The following is a 22,352-nucleotide window of genomic DNA, read 5'->3' as shown; positions in this document are numbered from 1 at the left end:
GCAGCTGATGGCCCAGCTGGAGGAGGGGGACCGATCGGATGAACCGATCCCTGTCTCTGAGGGGAGCAGCCCGGCAGATGCAGTGTAGGCACCGGTGTCTGTTCCAGCTGGGAGTGGTCAGATGGCTGAGGAGGGCTTCCCGAGACCCCTCCTACCTATGCCTAGGGGAAGGGCTGGGAGGAGCCCAGAGAATACCGAGGGCACCGTGACCCCCCCGGCCAGCAGGGGATCGTCCTGGCGGAGCTCCCCGTCGCTGGAGTTGAGGCGGCTAGAACTGGAGAAGGAGATAAGGCTGAAAGAGCTGGAGTTGAGGCAGCAGTAACTGATGGAGGAGTGAGCAGATCAGGAGAAACAGAGACAGCATGAGCTGGAGTTGGCCAAGCTGAGGAGCAGCGGGCCCCCGGCTGCAGTGAGTGATGGGAGACCCAGGACTGCATGGAGATTTGACAAGGGCGTCCTGGCCCAGCGTAAGGAAGGGGAGGACATAGATGACTTCCTGAATGCCTGCGAGCTGCACCGGTTTGACCGAGCAGACAGGCTCCAGTTTCTCACCTCCTTACTGGACCCCAAAGCCGTGGCAATGTACAGCCGAACGAAAGGGGCGGAGGCGGGGGACTATGGACTGTTCAAGAAGGCCCTGCTCCGTGAGTTTGGGCTGACTCTCGAGATGTACCGGGAAAGGTTCTGGAGTGAGCGTAAAACCCCTGAGGTCACATATCTAGAACTGGCCTCCGGAGGTGGGGATACGCCCACAAGTGGGGCCCAGCTAGGGAGGACGTGCTTAACCTAATGGTACCGGAGCAACTGTCTGAACAGTGCCCGTCCGACTGAGGCTGTGGTTAGTGGACAAAAAGCCAGAGGACCCACGACACGCAGGTCAGGCTGGCCGACGAGTTTGTGAACAGCCGGTCGGGGGTGGCAGGGGGGAGTCCCAAAGGAGCAGGTCATGATGCAGAGAGTCACCCTGGGACCTCCCAAAGGGGGAACAGAGAGAATCCCCTCCCAAAGGGAACATCCGGCGTCAGGACCAACCGATCGACTCGAGGAGGCCAGCGGGACATGACCTGCTATTACTGTGGCCAAAGAGGCCACATTCGGAGCCAGTGACCCAGGCTCAAGGACAGACTAAGCAGATCGAACCCACACAGGGTTAACTGGGTAGGGATCCAGCCGCATGAGGGGCCGGCTTCCCAGGCAAGGGGGGCTGACAGCTTCCCAACTGCTCAGGAGGGAGGAGGGCCCCAGGCCAGCTTCTCTGGGGAGCTGGATGCTCCGGACACAAGGTTCTCCGTCTGCAGGGTGGGCACAGGGCTGTCCCTGTGGAGCGAGTGCCTTGTTCCCCTGGAGGTGGATGGGAGGAAAGTCTATGGACACTGGGACACAGGCGCTGAGGTGACGCTGGCCCGGCCCGAGGTGGTAGCCCCAGATCAGGTGATACCCAACACCTTCCTGACCCGGATAGGGGTGAGCAGGACCCCATCCAAGGTGCCCATGGCGAGGGTGCATCTGAAATGGGGGGGTCAAGGAGGGCCCCAAGGAAGTGGGGGTGCACCACCATTTGCCCACTGAGGTGTTGATGGGGGGGACCTAGGGGACTGGCCAAGCAACCCCCAGAATGCCCTGGGCATGACCCGTAGCCAGAGCCGGCGAGGGGCACTGCGCCCTGACCGCGGGGAGGGTACCTTGCCCAAGGCGCAGGACCCTGACCTGGTGGGGAGGGAACGCCCAGAGACACGGCTCAAGGAGGCTGCGGCTTCAGACCCAGCTGGTGAGAGAGAGCAGGTCCCCATCCCTGCCCCAGCTGCTGAGTTCCAGGCCGAGTTACAGACAGATCCCTCCTTGTGGAAGCTAAGGGACCTGGCCGACCTCGGTGGGGTACAGACCATGGGGAGAGGTGGTCGGAAAAGGCTCCTGTGGGAGAAGGGGTTCCTGTACTGAGAATGGGCTTCCCCAGGGAAAATGGAGTCGGGGGGATCAGGAGGCAGCGGGTGGTACCCCGGAAGTGTTGCCGCCAGCCGCTGTACCTGGCCCATGACATCCCCCTCGCAGGGCACCAGGGAATTCAGGCACCAGGCAGAGGCCTGGGGTCTTTACCCATGTCCGGCAGCGCTGCCGCTCCTGTGACCCCTGCCAGAGGGTGCGGAAGTCCCAGGACAAGGGGAAAACGGTTTTCCCATGTGGGGTGCAGGAGGTGCGAACCACAGAGTGGGGTTGGAGGGCAGGTGACACCCTCTGCCCGGGACACTGGACAAAGGGTGGGGGAGGAGCCGGGGGGAGGCTGAGATGGCTGGAGGGAGTTTCAGTTGGGAGCTGGCTGGGAAAAGGGAGGGGAGCCCAGATGGGGCTCTGGCCTCCCTGCCCCCCTCCCCCCCATGGACCTAACTGAGGGGTCCTGTTGTCTGTACCTGCAAGACCTGTCCTGGACTGTGTTCCTGTCGTCTAATAAACCTTCTGTTTTATTGGCTGGCTGAGAGTCACGGTGAATCACAGGTAGCCGGGGTTGCAGGGCCTCATCTCCCCGACACTCCATGACACAGCGCAGGGAAGGATTGGGGTGCACTGCTAGGCATGGAGATGCAGTGCCAGGCACAGGGGAGGATTGGGGTGCAGTGCCAGGCATGGAGATGCAGTGCCAGCCACCAGGGGGATGGGGTGCAGTGCCAGGCACAGGGAAGGATTGGGGTGCAGTGCCAGGCATGGAGATGCAGTGCCAGCCACCAGGGGGATGGGGTGCAGTGCCAGGCATGGAGATGCAGTGCCAGGCACAGGGAAGGATTGGGGTGCAGTGCCAGGCATGGAGATGCAGTGCCAGCCACCAGGGGGATGGGGTGCAGTGCCAGGCATGGAGATGCAGTGTCAGCCACAGGGAAAGATTGGGTGCAGTGTCAGGCATAGAGATGCAGTGCCAGCCATCGGGGGATGGGGTGCAGTGCCAGGCACAGGGAAGGATTGGGGTGCAGTGTCAGGCATGGAGATGCAGTGCCAGGCACAGGGAAAGATTGGGGTGCAGTGTCAGGCATAGAGATGCAGTGACAGCCACCAGGGGGATGGGGTGCAGTGCCAGGCATGGAGATGCAGTGCCAGCCACAGGGAAGGATTGGGGTGCAGTGCTAGGCATGGAGATGCAGTGCCAGGCACAGGGAAGGATTGGGGTGCAGTGCCAGGCATGGAGATGCAGTGCCAGCCACCAGGGGGATGGGGTGCAGTGCCAGGCACGGTCCCCCGGAAAGCCCCTGCACCACCAGGTGGAGGTTTCTGTAGCCGGGGGGGCTGCTCTGATGTGAGCGCCCCTGGCCTGGCTGGGGGCCAGGGGGTGCCAGTCCCAGTGTTGTGACCCTGGGAGCTCCCGTCCCAGCCGCCGTCTCCTCTTGGCAGGGGTGTCTCCGTCGGGGCCCGGCGTGGTCGTGATGCAGCTGAACGTGCCCAGCGGCCCCCAGCCCCCGCAGAACCCTCCCGTGGTGCAGTGGAGCCACTGTAAATACTATGGCCTCGACCAGCGGGGGCAGAAGCCGGGGGACCTGTACAGCCCAGACACCAGCGCCCAGGTACAGGGCGGGGGGGGCCCAGGCACTAGCCCAATGCCGGGGGGGCTGGGGGTTGGATTCAGCCCCTTGCAGAGAGCCAGCTCAGCACGTCCCCTTGGGGTGGGGGTAGGGGGCTCGGGGCCCTATCCGTGCGCCTAACCCTTTCCCCCGTCTCCAGGCCAGCACCCAGCTAACCAGCCCCATCACGTCCCCCACTCAGTCCCCGACGCCGTCTCCCGTGACCAACCTCAACAGCGTCTGCACAGGGCTCAGCCCGCTGCCAGTCCTCACGCAGTTCCCCCGGCCCGTGGGCCCAGCACAAGGTGAGACGGGCTGCGGGGAGTTCCGAGGGGCCCGGGCCCACGGCATGGGGTGGGCCTGACAGGTGCATTGTGGGCGTTTGCATCTGCACAGTGGGCCCTTGGCCTGGCCCCCTGGGGAGGCGCCAGTGGCCAGAGAGTGAACCCTGACCTGCCGGGGCAGCCTCCGAATGTCACTGGGTAGAGCCTGGCGCTCTGGGGGCGGAGCCTGGCTCCCCATGGGGCGGGGCCAACTGTTGCAGGGGCGGGGCCTGGCTCCCCATGGGGTGGGGCCAACTGTTGCAGGGGCGGAGCCTGGCTCCCCATGGGGTGGGGCCAGCTGTTGCAGGGGGCAGGGCCAGCTGTTGCAGGGGGTGGAGCCTGGTGCCCCAGGGGGCGGGGCCAGCTGTTGTAGGGGGCGGAACCCGGGCAGGGCCTGCTGGTCAGCTGTTACAGGACCCACCAGATGAGTTATTTCCATAGCATCAGTTGCCTCCGCACGTCCTCCCCACCTCTCCATCCTGTGCCAGTGAGACCGGTGCCCAGAGAGGAGGCCTCGCCCCCTTGCTGCCCCTACCTCTGCTCACGGGCACGACTGCGGCAGAGCAGACGCGCGCGTCCCTGGCAGGACTGTCTCCTGGGGGGTTCCGCAGCGCTGCACCCCCCGCCCCAGTACCCCCAAACCTCTGCCCCAGTACCCCCAAACCTCTGCCCCCCACCCCAGTACCCCCAAACCTCTGCTTCTGCTTTCCAGGCGACGGGCGCTACTCTCTGCTGGGCCAGCCGCTGCAGTACAACCTCTCCATCTGCCCTCCTCCTCTGCTGCCCAGCCAGTCCAACTACAGCGCGCACCAGGTAGGGGGACTGCGGCCGCCAGCCCAGAGGCAGGCTGGGGCCCCCCACCGCTGCCAGTGCTCCTCCTGGCCCCCGACGTCGGCTGGCAGCGTTGCCATTGCCCGGGCTGAGATCCGGAGGAGTGGGGGGGCTCGTGAATGGTCTTCCGTGTTCGGATTCGAGGGCTCTTTGGGGGACGCAGAGCTTGGGGGGCTCCACAGAGGGAGCTGCTCCCTGAGCACTTTAATACAATCCCTATGGGTCTGTCTGCGGCACCAGCCCACCCTCGGGGCAGGGGCTCGCTGGCCTGGCGTCGCCGATGCTGTAGCCAGAATTGGACAGGGGAAGCCAGACCTGAGTCCCAAGGTGGGGAAACAGGAGACGTTTGTCACTGCCTGTGGATTTTCGACATAAAACGCTGGTTTTGTCAAACTCAAAACCTGGAAAAAGTCCTGCCCACCACGCCCAGTTACCCCGTGGAACTCATTGCCGGGCACGTTGGGAAGGCCAAGAGTCTAAGTGGGTTCGGAGTTCGCGGCGGACGGGTCCATCCGTGGCTGTTAGCCAAGATGGTGAGGGATGGAAGCCCAGGCTCTGTGTCCCCCAAGCCTCTGCCTGCCCGGAGCTGGGACTGGACGCCAGGGGCTCACTCACTGACTGCCTGTTCGGGTCAGTCTCTCGGAAGCATCCGGCATTTGGATCTGGGAAAGGAACAAGCTTTGAAACTGCAGAATTTCCCACCTACCTGTGAAAAACCCCAACAACCTCCCCCCCTTCCGACTCCAGCCACTGGGGTCCCAGCCACCTTTGCCCCTCAGAAAGAAGCAAAATGTGGGGGGTGAGCCCCGGTTTCCCCTCCCTCAGGCCAGGCGAGTGAGCCAGTCCCCCCGGAGCGTGGCCCTTTGCAGACCTAGGCCCTGGCTGGTGCAGCGGGACGCGCCACGTGCTGCCGGATCGGGGCCCTAGCCCAGTGCCCACGGCCCGTCTCTGAGGCTGCTGACAGCAGTCCGGCTGCATTCCCATGTGACCGTCACGTCCGCGCCGAGCGTCCTGCAGCGTCTCCCCCGAGATGGAGACGGCACAGGGAGCAAGCCGCTTCCTCGCTCCCTGGCCCGGGCGTGCAGGCTGGAAACGGGCCCCTGGGTGCCCTGAGCTCGGCTGCACCGGGGGCTGGGGAACCGTTGTGGTTGAACCCCAGAAAGGCCAGAGTGAGGGGTCCTGGCTCTGAACACGAGCTGGGCTGTATCCTGTGCTCCTGTTGTCCAATAAACCTTCTGTTTTACTGGCTGGCTGAGAGTCACTGAGTCCCAGGAAGAGGGGTGCAGGGCCGGACTCCCCCACACTCCGTGACACGGTTGTGCTCTGGGCGGGTGGGCACGCTGGCCAAGGGGCTCCCAGCTGCTCTGCGGGACGGGACGGCTTCTCCGGGTGACTCTGTTTTCACTCTTCCAGGGCCAGACAGGGATGAAACACGGAAACCGGGGCAAGAGACAGGCCCTCAAGTCAGCGTCCACCGACCTCGGCACAAGCGACGTAGGCAAGTGACCTCGGGGGCTGCTCACGCCCACCCGCGCCAGCCCAGCCTCCCAGTCGCCTGCCGAGGGCGCGGTTTGAGCCCTTGTCACTGGGCAGACGGGACCCGCGGGGCACTAGAGAGGAGAGACGCCTGGTCCAAAGTGCTGCCCACAAGCCCCCTTGGAGAGTGTGGGCGCTGGCAGCAGAGAGGCCACCGGGCCTCCCCCACTGGCCCTCTCTGCCCCCCACGGGCCCTGTGGTCACCTGGCTGAGCTGCATCCAGCGGCTGGAGGACTCCTGGGTTCTGTTCCCAGCTCGGGGAGGGGAGGGGAGTCTAGTGGTTAGAGCAGAGCTCCCTCTCTCTGCCTGTTTCCCCACCTCGATAATAGCGGGGTGACGCCGCCCGCTGCCCTGGGGCTGGGAGGGTTAGTGCTTTGAGATCCCCCAGCTGAAGCTGCGCATTGGGCCTGGTGGATGGTTCTCTCCAAACGCCCCGGGGCAGACGGTGCTCAGCCGCCCCCCAGGGGAGCACAATCAGCACTTGCTAATTGGGGACAGGCTGCGAGGCAGTGTCCTTCCACGGGGCTCAGGGGAGGCTTAACCCCCCCCCGCGTTAAACAGCTGCAGCAGTGCCTGGCAGGCTGTTAAAGCGAGCCCCCCCTCGGGCAGGGAGGGGCCGGGGGATCTGTTACAGGCTGGTTTAATATTAGCACAGAATTCAGTCTGCTGGGACCTGCCGCTCACCCCCGCCTGGCTCCCGGAGCCAGAGCCGCGGCCGCGACACCCTCTGTGCCCTGACAGCTGCAGCGCACGGGCAGCTCGGCCTGCGGGCGCAGCCCGGGCACCACCCGGCTCTGCCCCCTGCTTGGGGCTGGCACAGGCGGGTGCGGTTCAGTTCTGGGCAGGTCAGGCATTAACCAGGGCCCCTGGGCGTCAGCTGCCCCGTCCTCCCCCGGGAGCTGGGTTTGCCCTGAGTTTGGAGGGGCCGGAGTCTGGGACCGGCCGTGCTGCCCGGAAAGGCCCCCGTGCTAAAGCCCCCCAAGAAGCCCTGAACGCTCGTCCCCCCTCAGCCCTCCCCACCCGCGTCCCCGGGCCCCAGTCTGGCTCCAGGGTGGAACATTCGCCCCGAAGTGACAGCCAGGTCCTGCGCCGGGGGCCCAGCGAGGGCTGCATGGGGCCGTGCATTGCCCCACCCTGGGCATGAGCTGCAGGGACTTCCCAACTCCCACCTCTGGGATTCAAGCAGGGACCACTCCCCTCCCAGAGAACCCAGGCGTCCTGACTCCCAGCCCCCCCACGCTAACCTCTAGACCTTACTCCCTCCCAGAGCCGGGGAGAGAACCCAGGCGTCCTGGCTTCCAGCCCCCTCCCTCTGCTCTAACCCCTAGACCCCGCTCCCCTCCCAGCCCCCACGCGTCCTGGCTCCCAGCCCCCCCACGCTAACCTCTAGACCCTACTCCCTCCCAGAGCTGGCGAGAGAACCCAGGCATCCTGGCTTCCCCCTCCCTCTGTTCTAACCTGTAGACCCCGCTCCCCTCCCAGAGCCGGGGAGAGAACCCAGGCATCCTGGCTTCCCCCTCCCTCTGCTCTAACCTGTAGACCCCGCTCCCCTCCCAGAGCCGGGGAGAGAACCCAGGCGTCCTGGCTTCCCCCTCCCTCTGCTCTAACCTGTAGACCCCGCTCCCCTCCCAGAGCCGGGGAGAGAACCCAGGCGTCCTGGCTTCCCCCGCCCTCTGCTCTAACCTCTAGACCCTGCTCCCCTCCCAGACCCGGGGAGAGAACCCAGGCGTCCTGGCTTCCCCCTCCCTCTGCTCTAACCTGTAGACCCCGCTCCCCTCCCAGAACCGGGGAGAGAACCCAGGCGTCCTGGCTTCCCCCTCCCTCTGCTCTAACCTCTAGACCCTGCTCCCCTCCCAGAGCTGGGGAGAGAACCCAGGCGTCCTGGCTTCCCCCTCCCTCTGCTCTAACCCCTAGACCCCGCTCCCCTCCCAGCCCCCCCACGCGTCCTGGCTCCCAGCCCCCCCACGCTAACCTCTAGACCCTACTCCCTCCCAGAGCCGGGGAGAGAACCCAGGAGTCCTGGCTTCCCCCACCCTCTGTTCTAACCTGTAGACCCCGCTCCCCTCCCAGAACCGGGGAGAGAACCCAGGCGTCCTGGCTTCCCCCGCCCTCTGCTCTAACCTCTAGACCCTGCTCCCCTCCCAGAGCCGGGGAGAGAACCCAGGCGTCCTGGCTTCCCCCTCCCTCTGCTCTAACCTGTAGACCCCGCTCCCCTCCCAGAGCCGGGGAGAGAACCCAGGCGTCCTGGCTTCCCCCGCCCTCTGCTCTAACCTCTAGACCCTGCTCCCCTCCCAGAGCTGGGGAGAGAACCCAGGCGACCTGGCATCCCCTCCTCTGCTCTAACCCCTAGACCCCGCTCCTCCCAGCCCCACGCATCCTGGCTCCCAGCCCCACGCTAACCTCTAGACCCTACTCCCTCCCAGAGCCGGGGAGAGAACCCAGGAGTCCTGGCTTCCCCCTCCCTCTGCTCTAACCTGTAGACCCCGCTCCCCTCCCAGAGCCGGAGAGAGAACCCAGGAGTCCTGGCTTCCCCCTCCCTCTGCTCTAACCTGTAGACCCCGCTCCCCTCCCAGAGCCGGGGAGGGAACCCAGGCGTCCTGGCTCCCAGCTGCTGACCTGGCCTTGTCTCCCCGCAGTGCTGGGCCGGGTGCTGGAGGTGACCGACCTGCCCGAGGGCATCACGCGCACGGAGGCCGACAAGCTCTTCACCCAGCTCGCCATGGCCGGGGCCAAGATCCAGTGGCTGAAGGAGCCTCCGGGGCGGCGCGGGGCCGGGGGCGGCGCAGGCGACAACCACGGGCCGGCGGAGAACGGCCGGCACCCGGACCTGGCGGCCTTGTACACCGTGGTGGCCGTGTTCCCCAGCCCGCTGGCCGCCCAGAACGCCTCGCTGCGCCTCAACAGCGCGCCCAGCCGCTTCCGGCTGCGCCTGGCCAAGGGGAGCTTCGACCTGCGGGTGCTGGAGCGGGCCAGCTCCCAGTAGGGCCCCCCCGGGCCCCCCCGCGCCCGGCCCCTATTTATATGGACACAATGAAGAGACGAGCAATTGAGCCGCCGCCTTCTGGAGTGGAAGGACATGGCCCCCCCTCCCCCCGGTAACGCGCCCCCCACCGCCCCCCCGGACACGTGTCTCGTTTCGTCCCGCGCCGGGCGCCGCGGTCCGTTGCACATGCAGGTGTTGGCTGGGTCTGGTCACTGTACAGTCTATTTAATCCGGGGCGGGGGTTGGGTTGTTTTTAAATATAAAAAAATCGTCCGTCACTTTAAAGCTGCTTCCGGTTTCTGTGCCCAGCAGGGGTTAACGTGAGATGCGGCCCCCGTGTCTCTGGGTCCACCCCCTTGGGTCTGCCCCTCTTCCCCCGGGACAATCCCTCTTCCCCTGGGTCCGCCCCTCTTTCCCCGACAATCCCCTCTTCCCCTGGGTCTGCCCCTCTTTCCCTCTTTCCCGGGACAATCCCCTCTTCCCCTGGGTCTGCCCCTCTTCCCCGGGACAATCCCTCTTCCCCTGGGTCCGCCTCTTTCCCCTGACAATCCCTCTTCCCCTGGGTCTGCCCCTCTTTCCCCTGGGTCCGCCCCTCTTTCCCCGGGACAATCCCCTCTTCCCCTGGGTCTGCCCCTCTTCCACAATCCCTCTTCCCCTGGGTCCGCCCCTCTTTCCCCTGGGTCCGCCCCTCTTTCCCGGGACAATCCCCTCTTCCCCTGGGTCTGCCCCTCTTTCTCCCCGGGACAATCCCTCTTCCCCTGGGTCCGCCCCTCTTCCCCCGCTGTCCCCTCTTCACCCCTGGGTCCACCCCACCTCCCCGCTGCCTCTTCTCCCCCCCCCCAGCTGCCCCTCTTGCACCCTCTTCCCCCCTCTGGGTCTGCCCCCTCCTCCCCCCTCAGGGACTGCTGCCTCTTCTCTCTGCCCCCTGCCCCCCCCCCCCCGGTATCCGTCCAGGAACATCCTCTCTTGACCCCTCCTGGGGTGGCACCAGCGGGGGAGGGGTGCTCACAGTGGGATGTGCCCCCCCCCAGCAGCAGGGCTAATGAGCAGGCCTAGATGCCTAGTAGGGTAGGGCCGAGCCCCCGGGATGAGCAATGAGGGGCATGACCTTCAGTGTGAGAGTCCCTGCGGCAGGGGCCAGCCCCCCCCCAGCTCTTCGCTGCCCCCCACAAGCCCGTTCCCGGCAGCATGGGGCTGTCTGGTGGCCCCGGAGAGGATCAGAGGGAGGGAGGGCTCCCCACTGAGCCCCATAGCCTGGGGCAGGCAGGGCCACATCCCTGCCCAAACTGGAGCCTCCAGGAACTGGCACCAACGCAGCAGAGCCCCCGCCCGCAGCAGCGGCCTCGTGGCACTGAGCCGTGCCCCTTGGGGGCGGGATCCTGGGCCCTGCACCCACCAGGCTCCGGCCCAGCCGTGCGGGAACCTGGCCAAGCCTCGCGGCCCGTGGGCTGCTGCTACCGGCCCAGCTCGCCGCCCCGCCAGGCCATGGGAGAGGAGCGAGGCCCGGCACAGACCTCCCGGCAGGGCCGGCATCGGCCTGCGGCGCTCCAGCCCCCCGGGGCCAGGGGCCAGGCCAGCCCCCACGGTGACGGGCAGAAGCCGGCAGTGAGAGGTAAGAGCCGGCAGGTGGGGGATTCTCATACCAGCCTGGCTGTGCTGGCGGGGCAGCAGGGGCACCATGAGCAGGAGGGGGGGGTCCCGGCTGCACATCTCCCCAGCCAGCTTCTGTGCCCAGATCCCAGCAATGGGGGGCTGGAAGGGGCCCAGTGCGGAGGCAGGACCCAGTGACCCAGGGGTTTGTCCAACCTGCCCCCAAAACTCCGACACTGGGGATGCCACAATCTCCCCAGGAGCCTCCCTGCATTCTGGGTACTGTCTGCAGCCCAGGGCCATGGGGAACGGAGCACCAGCTGGAGCAACCCCGAGGCTGCTCTAACTTTGGGCAGGGCCCCCCAGCTAGGACACAGACGTGACCTTGCCCTGTCCCAGCCCGGAGACCGAGCCTCAGGCCCTGCGTGGGGGGCTCACCCCCCTGCCTGCCGGAGCCCAATGCCTGCAGGAAGGGAAAGCCCACCACTACCTTGCTCCTCGGCCGCTGGGTCTCCCTGTTCCAGGAGAATCCTAAGCGCGGCCCCATGGCTTGGTGCATCCCGGGGGGCAGAACGAGCTTTCCCGTACCCGCGGGGACGTGGGACCCGAACACCTGCAGCCCAAGTGCCCGTCCCACCTGTGCCCGCATCCATTGGTGCCCCGGCCCCGCCAGGCAACCAGCCAGCGGCTCCCGTCGGCCAGGCCTGCTCGTGTGCAGGCTCCAATTTCTCAGCGTCAGCTTCCCACATGGGGCTCAGCTGTTCGCTCCCCTCTCGCCCTGTCACTCCGTCCCCGGCCGGCCGCCGAGCGCCCCTCTGCAGCCAGGCCCGGGGGTCGGCGCTGGCCAGACCGAGGCCGGGGCCCGTCTGCGGGGCGCTGAGCTGCTCCGGGGCAGGATTTACCCAGCGGCGAGGGGGCCCGAAGCTCAGAGGTGAGTGTCTCTCCCCTCCCCCTCCCCCCACCTTGGCTCACTGTGCACCCGTCTCAGACACCCCCTTCCCTTCCGGACTGGGGTGGGGGGGGCGGCCAGCAGCCTGCGCCCCCAAAGCACCCCCGGCCCTCGCTATCGACTGTTACTTGCTGCGGTGCCCTGCCCCGGCAGTAACACCCGCCCCGGGACAGACACACGTCCCTGCTGTAACACACCCGCCACACACACACACACACACACACCCCTGTGACAGGCACACGTCCCTGCTGTAACACACACACACACCCCTGTGACAGGCACACGTCCCTGCTGTAACACACACACACACCCCTGTGACAGGCACACATCCCTGCTGTAACACACACACACACCCCTGTGACAGGCACACGTCCCTGCTGTAACACACCCCTGTGACAGACACACATCCCTGCTGTAACACACACACACACCCCTGTGACAGGCACACATCCCTGCTGTAACATACCCCTGCGACACACACACACATGCATGACAGACACACACACATCCCTGCTGTAACATACCCCTGCGACACACACACACACACACACCCGCTCCTGGGATAGACACACATCCCTGCTGTAACACACCCCTGCCCCCTCCCCCACACACACCTGGGACACACACACCTGGGACAGACACGCATCCCTGCTGTAACACCCTTGTGACACACACCCACACCCGTGACAGACACACACACACCATGCAGACACACCCCTGCAAGCTGGGGGGCCAGGGCTTGTATGATGCCGGGAACTTAAAATAGCGCCTGGGCCGGACGTGTGGGGAGCTGCGGGCGTGGCACCGCCGGGCACAGCAGAAGGGGCGAGCGGTAGGTCCTGCGCCGGGGGGCCTGGGGCCGTCTCCTCTCCTTGCCGTGACGCCGACTGGGGCAGGTCGTTCATCTGGCACCGTGGGCCCCCTCTGCCCATGGATCCCTGCTGGGCCCCAGCGGGCGCCTGCTGTGGGGCACAGACGGGCACCAAGCTGGCTCATCCCAGGCACCGTCAGTTGGCTGCGGGTTAGCGGGTGTTGCCAGGGGAGCCCCCGGCGCCCCGTGACACCTCTGCTCCCCCTTGCAGCATGACGGAGAAGGAGGCGCTGGCGCCACCAGCCTCACCCGCGCCAGGGGGGAAGCCCGCGAGCAGGGTAAGTGCTGCCAGAGGATGGGGCTCGGGGGGGGCGGCTGAGGAGAGGTTCCCCCCCACCACTGCTCCCTGCCCCTCTTAGGGGGGCTCCTTCCCAGGGCCCATCCTGCCTCCAGCCCCCCTGCCTGCCAGGCTGCTGTCCCAGTAGCTGGGATGTCGTGAGTTGGGGGTGTCGGTGGGAACATGCCAGCGTGCCCCCCACCTCTCTGTGCCCAGGTCTCCCTGCCCGGCACGCTCAGCCTGCCACGGGGAGCCACCGTTTCCCCCCGTGCCTCAGTTTCCCCCAGGGAGGGCGCCAGTGTCTCTGAGGTGCCCAGCGTCTCCCCCCAGCTCCGGGTGCTGAAGCAGCTGTTTCTGCGGAGGCCCAAGGAGGAGCCGCCGGCGGAGCCGCAGCCCAACGGGGAGTTGGTCAGCCCCACGGGGGGGCCCCTCTACTACTACTACGAGGAGGAGGAGGAGGAGGAAGAGGAGCCCGAGCCGCCCCCCGAGCCCCCGAAGCCCGTCAACGACAAGCCCCACAAGTTCAAGGATCAGTACTTCAAAAAGCCCAAGTTCTGTGACGTCTGCGCCCGCATGATTGTCCGTGAGTGGGGGGTGGGCGGAGTGGGGTGGGGGGGGCATGGCTGGAGAGGGTGGGGGCAGGGGGTCTGGGGATAGGACATGGCTGGAGATGGGGGTGGGAGGTCCTGGGGGGGAGGGGGGAGGGGGGCATGGCTGCAGCGGGGCACTAGGCGCAGGAGGGGGGCATGGTTGGGGGGCCCAGGCGAGGAGGAGGGAGGGAGCGTGGGTGAGGAGTGGGCAGGGGGCACCACATGCTGGGGGGGCCAGCGACCCACACAGAGGCAGCACGCTGGGACTCGTCCCCCCTCCCCCCCGTGGCACTTCGGCCAGTCCCCGGGGACAGTAACGGGGCCCTGCTGCCCGGCTCAGTGGGGCACGTGGGGGCTGAAGGGGCCTGATGGATGCCCCCTCCCCAGGGAGACATCTGTTCCCAGGGGCTCTGTGAAGCCAGTCCCGGGTGGGGGGGAACCCACTGCCCCCTGTGCCAACCCTGACCCCTGTCAGGGGTCCCCGTCCAGCCCCCTGCCCCCACTCCCTGGGCTGTGACCCCTGGGGGGCCAGGCTCTCAAGCCAAGCTGGTTCCTTGGCTGGGACGTTTAACTGACTCGTCTTTGCCTCCCCCCCCCAGTCAACAACAAATTCGGCCTGAGATGCAAGAACTGCAAAACCAGCATCCACCAGCACTGCCAGTCCTACGTGGAGATGCAGCGCTGCTTCGGCAAGATCGTGAGTCCGGCCCGGCCCACGGCCAGTGGGGAAACTGAGGCACAGGGAGGGGAAGTGACTCGCTGAGCTCCCACAAGTTTAGAGGGTAGAGCTGGGGTAGAACCCAGGAGTCCTGGCTCCCCTCACCCACTGACCCCTCCCCTCCAATAGCCAGGGATAGAACCCAGGAGTCCTGGCTCCCGCCCCCCCAATGCTAACATCTAGACCCCACTCCTCTCCAGATCTGGGGATAGAACCCAGGAGTCCTGGCTCCCCTCTCCCACTGATCCCTCCCCTCCAACAGCCAGGATAGAACCCAGGCGTCCTGGCTCCCGGCCCCCTGCTCTAACCACTAGCCCTCCCCCCAGAGCTGGGCTAGAACCCAGGTGTCCTGGCTGTGCAGGCATCTGTCCTGCAGCTGTAACCCGCCCCCCTGTTCCCTCTCTTGCTCTCAGCCCCCCGGATTCCGCCGGGCGTACAGCTCCCCCCTCTACAGCAACCAGCAATACGCCTGCGTCAAGGAACTGCTCTGTAAGTACCAGCCCCTCCCCTGGGGGGGGGCACAGACCCTCCCCTGCCCCATGAGTGGAACAGCCGCTCCCCCTCGCCCCCCGGAACTCACCGCCCCCTTGTGGTGTCTCTGACCCAGCGGCAGCCAATCGCAGCGACCCCGTGTTCGAGACCCTCCGGACGGGCGTCATCATGGCCAACAAGGAGCGGAAGAAAGGACAAGATGATAAGAAGAACGTGAGCTGGAGGGAGGGTCTCCGGGGTGGGGGGCGGGGGAAGGGGGTTCCTGGGGGGCTGCGCTGGCGGGGGAAGGGGCTCCCCGGGGTGGGCACTGATGCAGGGAGGCAGTTCCCTAAAGCCAAGGCCTGTGGGGGGCCACTGGTGCAGGGAGCAGGGGTGGAACGTCTGGCTGGGGGCGATGCCAGGCGGCCCTGGCATGGGGCGCTCTGGCAAGGGACCAGAATCTCTCTGCTGCGCCTGGCGACAGGGTCTCGGGGACCCGCCTGCGGGCAGGGAGGGGAGGATCTGCGCCCCAAATGTTACGGCAGCCACTGGCGTCGCTGCAGCTACACACTGCGCGGGGTTCCCGGGCTCCCACCCAGCCCCAGCGCCCCCTTACCTGCTACCCACAATCCCCTGGGGCCCTGCCCAGCACCCCGTTCCCTGCTACCCACAATCCCCTGGGGCCCTGCCCAGCACCCCGTTCCCTGCTACCCACAATCCCCTGGGGCCCTGCCCAGCCCAGCCCCAGCGCCCCCTTCCCTGCTACCCACAATCCCCTGGGGCCCGGACCAGCCCCAGCGCCCCCTTCCCTGCTACCCACAATCCCCTGGGGCCCAACCCCAGCACCCCGTTCCCTGCTACCCACAATCCCCTGGGGCCCTGCCCAGGCCCAGCGCCCCCTTCCCTGCTACCCACAATCCCCTGGGGCCCAGCCCAGCCCCAGCGCCCCGTTCCCTGCTACCCACAATCCCCTGGGGCCCTGCCCAGCCCAGCCCCAGCGCCCCCTTCCCTGCTACCCACAATCCCCTGGGGCCCTGACCAGCCCCAGCGCCCCCTTCCCTGCTACCCACAATCCCCTGGGGCCCAGCCCCAGCGCCCCAGTCCCTGTTACCCACAATCCCCTGGGGCCCAACCCCAGCGCCCCGTTCCCTGCTACCCACAATCCCCTGGGACCCTGCCCAGTCCCAGCGCCCCGTTCCCACAATTCCCTGGGGCCTGACCCCAGCGCCCCGTTCTGTTACCCACATTCCCGTGGGGCCCGGCCTTTGCCCCCCGACCCCAACCTGCCTCCCCGTCTCTTTTCCAGCCCTTGGCCGCCATGATGGACGAGGAGCCGGAGCCTGGGAAGCACGAAGTGGGCAAACTCGAGGCAGGTGCGAGCCTGGGGAGCCCGGCTGGGGGGGGCCGGCCCAGCTCTGTGCCCCATGGTCCCAGGCAGGGCGTCCAGCCCAGGTGTTCTCCTGCCACCTGCCCTGGGGTCTCAGCAGTGGGCTGGAGTTTGCGGGTGTTGCCCACAGCCCGGGCCCTGGGTGCAGGGGAGGGGGGCAGCTGTTAACTTGGCATATGAAACTGCACCCCCCTTTCTCCTCTTCCTCCTTGTGCTTCCAGGCAACCCAGAAGGGGACAAGAAGGCAGAGAAAAGCACCCCCGATGACAAGGTACCCCCCTGCACCCCCCTGTACCCCACAGCCCCGCACCCCCTCCCCCTGGGGTTACAGCCCCGATGACAAGGTACCCCCCGGGCCCCGCACCCCCTCCCCCTGGGGTCACAGCCCCCTGACAAGGTACCCCCCCTTGCACCTTACTGCCCCCACTCCTGGGGTCACAGCCCCCTGACAAGGTACCCCCCCTTGCACCTTACTGCCCCCACTCCTGGGGTCACAGCCCCCTGACACGGTACCCCCCCTCGCACCTTACTGCCCCCACTCGTGGGGTCACAGCCCCCCGGCAAGGTACCCCCTTTCTGTACCCCCCTTGCACCCCACTGCCCTGCACCCTCTCCCCTTGGAGATGGTGCCCATGGTCCCTGCCCCTCCTGCCGCTGCTCTGATCCCATTCTCCCTGCCCCCCCAGACCAAGAAGCCCCAGCCCGGCTTCCTGCAGACTCATTACTTCGTGGCGCTTTATCGCTTCAAAGCCCTGGAGAAGGACGACCTGGATTTCCAGTGAGTTCGGGGGGCTGGGGGGCCGTGCGTGACGAGCACCCTGGGCATGGAATGTGGCACAAGCCCCCAAGGGATGAAATTGTCCTTCGAGGCATGTTGGTGTTTCTGTGGGCGTCGGTCGCGGGGTCTGTCTCCAGCCCCCCCGGGCTCCGCCGGTTGGCGTCTGCGTTATGCAGCTTGGCTGCCCCCCAGGCACAGAACTTGCGAGCTCGGCTTCCAAACACCACCGGGTTCAGACAGATGAAGAAATGCCAGGGGTGGGGGTCGTTCTGGGCCGTCAGCTCCTGAGCCGTTTGCACACGCTCAGGTCCCGTCCTCATGCCTGCCTGGGCCATGGCTAGAAACGGCTTCCCTTTTCCAGACGAGATCTCCCCTAGTCACAGGACTCCGGGAGCTGGAGCTTTCCAAAGCTGCCATGGCCGCACGGCTTACAGCCAGGAGAACTGCAACTGAGATCAGGGCCACCGTGTGCTGCAGAGAGACCCTGCCCCGACTGAGATCAGAGCCCCCCGGTGCCGGGCGCTGCACAGACAGACCCTGCCCCGACTGAGATCAGAGCCCCCCGGTGCCGGGCGCTGCACAGACAGACCCTGCCCCGACTGAGATCAGAGCCCCCCGGTGCCGGGCGCTGCACAGACAGACCCTGTCCCGACTGAGATCAGACCCCCCCGGTGCCGGGCGCTGCACAGACAGACCCTGCCCCGACTGAGATCAGAGCCCCCCGGTGCCGGGCGCTGCACAGACAGACCCTGCCCCGACTGAGATCAGAGCCCCCCGGTGCCGGGCGCTGCAGAGACAGACCCTGCCCCGACTGAGATCAGAGCCCCCCGGTGCCGGGCGCTGCAGAGACAGACCCTGCCCCGACTGAGATCAGAGCCCCCTGGTGCCGGGCGCTGCACAGACAGACCCTGCCCCGACTGAGATCAGAGCCCCCTGGTGCCGGGCGCTGCACAGACAGACCCTGCCCTGACTGAGATCAGAGCCCCCTGGTGCCGGGCGCTGCACAGACAGACCCTGCCCCCACTGAGATCAGAGCCCCCCGGTGCCGGGCGCTGCAGACAGACCCTGCCCCGACTGAGATCAGAACCCCAGGTGCCGGGCGCTGCACAGACAGACCCTGCCCTGACTGAGATCAGAGCCCCCCGGTGCCGGGCGCTGCACAGACAGACCCTACCCCGACTGAGATCAGAACCCCCGGTGCTGGGCGCTGCACAGACAGACCCTGCCCCCACTGAGATCAGAGCCCCCCGGTGCCGGGCGCTGCAGACAGACCCTGCCCCCACTGAGATCAGAGCCCCCCGGTGCCGGGCGCTGCACAGACAGACCCTGCCCCCACTGAGATCAGAGCCCCCCGGTGCTGGGCGCTGCAGACAGACCCTGCCCCGAGCTCTCACTCCAGACACCCCAGGAAGGGGAATTCCCCCAGGCTCATGGGCGGGGGGTTCGCTCGAGGTCACACAGGAAGTTGGGCAGAGCAGGGGATTGATTCTCGATCTCCGGGGGCCCAGCCTAGCGCAGGCCCCATGAGGCCAGGGAGGAGCGAATGCAGCGGGGGCCGCGGGGAGGCTGCCCGGCCCAGCTGACTGTGCCAGGGACGTGGCGCTCGCGTGGTGGCCGAGATCCCAGGGCCCCGGGTTGCCAGGGATGGACAGACGGAAGGACAGGCCCTGCCCTGCGGCACTCAGCCCGAGTCCTTTCCCTTGCAGCCCGGGGGAGAAGATCACGGTGGTGGACGACTCCAACGAGGAGTGGTGGCGGGTAAGGAGGGGTCCCCCCAGTCGGCTGGGGCGGAGTTCAGGGGGCTCGGCAGCAGCGGGGCGCAGGGTGGGGGCAGCGCCTGGAGGGTTAGAGCTTAAAGCCAGTGATCATCTTCAGCACTAACGGGGGTGAGACGCTGCCTAGAGCATCTCCCCAATCCCAACCTGCCCCCCCTGCTAGGCCAGCCCTGGGCTCCCCACCCCGAGCCCTGCCAGTGCCCCCCACTCCTGACCCGCAGCCCCCTGCCAGCCCAGCCCAGCCCTGCCGGTGCCCCTCACTCCCGACCCGCAGCCCCTGCTAGGCCAGCCCTGGGCTCCCCCCCCACCCCCAGCCCTGCCGGTGCCCCTCACTCCCGACCCGCAGCCCCTGCTAGCCCAGCCCTGGGCTCCCCACCCTGAGCCCTGCCAGTGCCCCCCACTCCTGACCCGCAGCCCTCTGCCAGCCCAGCCCAGCCCTGCCGGTGCCCCTCACTCCCGACCCGCAGCCCCTGCGAGGCCAGCCCTGGGCTCCCCCCTTCGCCAGCTCCCCACTAGCCCAGCCCTGGGCTCCCCACCCCCAGCTCTGCCGGTGCCCCTCACTCCTGACCCGCAGCCCCTGCCAGCCCAGCCCTGGGCTCCCCTATGCAAACAGCTTTGTCAATGTCCACACCCCTCAGTCCTGACTCCCAGCTTCACTATTTCAGCCCAGCGTGTTGTGGGGAGGGGGTGTCCTTGCAGGCCGGGCTGCTCCCAGTGACCCCCCCCCCATGTAACTCCTTGCAGGGGAAGATCGGCGAGAAAATCGGCTACTTCCCCCCAAACTTCATCATCCGGGTGCGGGCGGGCGAGCGGGTGCACAAGGTCACCAGGTCCTTTGTGGGCAACAAGGAGATTGGGCAGATCACGCTGAAGAAGGATCAGGTGAGCACAGAGCCAGCTCCCTGCGGGGGCGTCACCCCCCTCCCTGGTCACCCCGTCCCCGGCACACACCCCCAGTCACCCTGTGCCCCACACTGTGCCCCCCCTCCCAGTCCTGCTGCTGCACAGCCGAGAAATGCGCCATCCACATCTGGCACCAGCAGCTCAGGGCATGAGTGCCCGGCCCTGAATCCTTGTCGCCTCCATGTCCTCCCCTCCCAGGGCATGGGAGCCCGGCCCTGCACCCCCACACTGCATGAGGCCCAATCCTGCCCCCCGATCCATCCCCTGCAAATCCCCAGTGGTCCCCACTGCCTCTCTGCCCCCATTCCTGCCCCCTTTGCACGGGTGCCCAGCCCCACGTCTCTGCCCCCACACTCCCTCCGTCTCTGCCTCTCAGCCCCCCCCCCCCCCCCACTCTGCCTCTGGTTCCCTGCGGCGTCTAACCTGCCCCCGCTCCGGGGCACCCTCCTTCCTTCCCCCCAGATCGTGGTGCAGAAGGGGGAGGAAGTGAACGGGTACGTCAAGGTGTACACCGGCCGCAAGGTGGGGCTCTTCCCCGTCAACTTCCTGGAGGAGATTTGAGCCCCGGCCAGCGCTGGCAGCAGCCTTCAGCCAAGGGGTGAGCGGGCCGGGCCTGGAGCCGCGCCTCGGGCCCGACCACGGCCACTGGGGCATTTCCGTGGAGACAGCTCCCGGGGCCGGCTGCAGACGGAGCCCCCCTCCCGGGATGAATTCCCCGCATCGCTGCAGGGAGCGGATCCTCAGCTCGGCTGGGACCCGTCTGCCACCTTGGCCCGGGACAGTGAGGGGCCGGCGGGGACCCATCCGCTCCCTTGGCCCGGGACAGTGAGGGGCCGGCGGGGACCCATCCGCTCCCTTGGCCCGGGACAGTGAGGGGCCGGCGGGGACCCATCTGCCACCTTGGCCCGGGACAGTGAGGGGCCGGCCGGGACACGTCGCAGGCTGGGGCACGCAGCGGATCCCTTGTTTGCTCTCTCTGGAGGATGGAAGTGGGGTGGCGGCGCCGAGGGGGGCAGACAGGAGCCCTCCTGGACGTGTTCCTTTGCTGCGATGCCCCGTTGCTGCCTTCGGACACCTCCCGTCCTGCCAGGCTCACCGACGGGCAGAGGCGGGGGGGGTTCACTTAGGGCTGGGGTACCTTCCCCGGGGTGTGTGTGGGGGCGGGGGGTTACGCCGGCTGTTGCTAGATGTTTGCGATCTTGCTACGTCTTGTCAATATACCCGTTTCCCCTCCCGGTTTGTTCTCCCTGGTACCTCGCGGCGTGGGGGTGTCGGGGCTCTGGTGGCTCGGAGGTTTGCATGGGGCACTGCCTGGGGGCAGGGGTTGGTTTGAGCCATCGGGGGGTTGGAATGACACGTGTGTGGGGGGAGGAGAGTTTGCTGCCTCATGCCCCCCTCCCTCTCTGTGCCCCGGCAAGGCCTGGTGGGCGATGCTGCTGGGCAGCCAGCAGGGGGCACTCCTGGCACAGCGATTGGCATTTCGGCTGGGCTCCCCCGTTCGAACAGTGCGATGACCGCACACAGGTTTGTGTCGATAAAACTCCCACAGCCCGGCCGCTGGGTGTCCCATTCTGGCCCAGGGAGCCTCCACTGGGCATCGGGCCGGGGAGGCGGCTGGCTCGGATCTAACCTCTCCCCGTCCCCGGCTGCTCAGGGTGACCTGAGTTTGCTGGGTCTCAGCTGGGGCCGGTGTGTGGGGAGACCCAGCCCGGGGAGATCTCCTGCCGTCTCTCGAGCCTGCTTTCCCGGCCTGCGGTCCCAGCGTCGGCCGCCTGCAGGCCGGGCAGCTCCCATGACAGCAGCGGGAAGCAGCTGCCCAGTGCAGCTCGCAGCCGAGCCCCAGCTGGGCCTCGTCTCCACTAGGGAATCGTGAGCACGTGTTGGTGACGCACGTTAGCCAGTGAGCGGGACCGTGGGGCTTTTGCACGTGAGCTGGGCGGTGTTAACCTGCCGGGAGATCCAGGTGCCGAAGCTGGGATTGTAACTCTGGGTAGCTGAGAGGCAGGTTGGGGCAGTGGTTAGAGCGGGAGAATGGGGCAGAGCCGGCTGGCAGTTCTGGCTCTGCCACAACCATCCCATGCAACCCTGGGCAAGTCACTTAGGCTCTCGTGCCTCGTCCCATGTCTCGCAGGGGCTGTGAGGGGAAATGCAGCAGAGAGTATAAGGGGCTCAGACTCTATGGGGATAGGGCTCTGGCTTGAGCCTTTATTTGGGCTGAGGGGGGCACCCCAACACCCCAGAGCCAGGGTTTCAAATCCCAGCTAGAGCAAGTCAGTTCACCGAAACCATCTGCCACGCTGGGGTCCTGCCTGGAGTCAGGGAGGGTGGGATTCCTTCCCTAGTTGTGCTTGTTGCTGTGTGCCAGGTTGATGCCCGCTCCGCCCCAGAGACAGCCGCATTGAAAGGTGGGGTGACTTGGAAAATGACCTGCCCAGCGACCCAGGTTGTGGCAGGTGGGTTTGGAGCTGCGGGTACCCAGCAAGGGCGAGGAGCAGAGATCCTTCCCTCTGGCCCCGGGGCTATTTACGGCAGAAAGAATCCCGGAGGGGCTGATCCTGTCCAGAATCCACAGCGACCCTGCCGGGGGGGCTGAAACCCCAGAGCCGGGCTGCGTGCAGCAGAGCCCAGAACTGGAGCCCAGCCCGGAGGGCGCCATGTATGGGTGCCAGGGGACAGGTGCGGCCGCCCCAGGCCTCCGCTCCCCCGCCCCTGAGTTTGTTTGTTTGGTCATTGGAAAATTCAGGGCTTGGCTGGGAGGCGAGCAAACAGGTGCTTCCCTGCAGGGCGCCTGATCCAGTGCCGAGGTCAGGGCCAAGGAGCAGAGCCCA

At 66.9% G+C, this 22,352-nt stretch overlaps 2 protein-coding genes across 11 annotated transcripts in view; both read left to right on the top strand.

Annotated features, from left to right (window-relative positions):
• The window catches only part of R3HDM2 (R3H domain containing 2), a 104,431-nt gene extending 95,062 nt beyond the window's left edge, over nucleotides 1-9,369 (top strand). For 9 of the 10 annotated variants that reach the window (XM_039514297.1, XM_039514296.1, XM_039514298.1 and 6 more), the window contains 5 exons: nucleotides 3,376-3,545; nucleotides 3,703-3,847; nucleotides 4,578-4,678; nucleotides 6,110-6,194; nucleotides 8,869-9,346. In XM_039514297.1, the coding sequence (XP_039370231.1) occupies nucleotides 3,376-3,545; nucleotides 3,703-3,847; nucleotides 4,578-4,678; nucleotides 6,110-6,194; nucleotides 8,869-9,215 (848 nt within the window). In that variant the 3' untranslated portion in view covers nucleotides 9,216-9,346. Of the gene's footprint in view, nucleotides 1-3,375; nucleotides 3,546-3,702; nucleotides 3,848-4,577; nucleotides 4,679-6,109; nucleotides 6,195-8,868 lie in introns of all 10 variants that reach the window. The other variant, XM_039514299.1, reaches the window with a different exon arrangement.
• Nucleotides 9,370-11,552: 2,183 nt separating this feature from the next.
• STAC3 (SH3 and cysteine rich domain 3) lies at nucleotides 11,553-20,749 on the top strand. The gene is given in 14 exon segments (XM_039514442.1): nucleotides 11,553-11,609; nucleotides 11,611-11,673; nucleotides 11,675-11,736; nucleotides 12,837-12,903; nucleotides 13,233-13,485; nucleotides 14,092-14,189; nucleotides 14,624-14,699; nucleotides 14,818-14,915; nucleotides 15,988-16,054; nucleotides 16,290-16,339; nucleotides 16,755-16,846; nucleotides 18,553-18,604; nucleotides 19,366-19,503; nucleotides 19,987-20,749. Coding segments are annotated over 14 exon segments (1,272 nt in total). The 3' UTR covers nucleotides 20,086-20,749.
• Nucleotides 20,750-22,352: the final 1,603 nt, after the last annotated feature.

This window comes from Mauremys reevesii, linkage group 25, assembly GCF_016161935.1.
Source record: "Mauremys reevesii isolate NIE-2019 linkage group 25, ASM1616193v1, whole genome shotgun sequence".
Taxonomy (NCBI): domain Eukaryota; kingdom Metazoa; phylum Chordata; order Testudines; family Geoemydidae; genus Mauremys; species Mauremys reevesii.
This window is presented reverse-complemented; position numbering and strand designations above follow the sequence as displayed.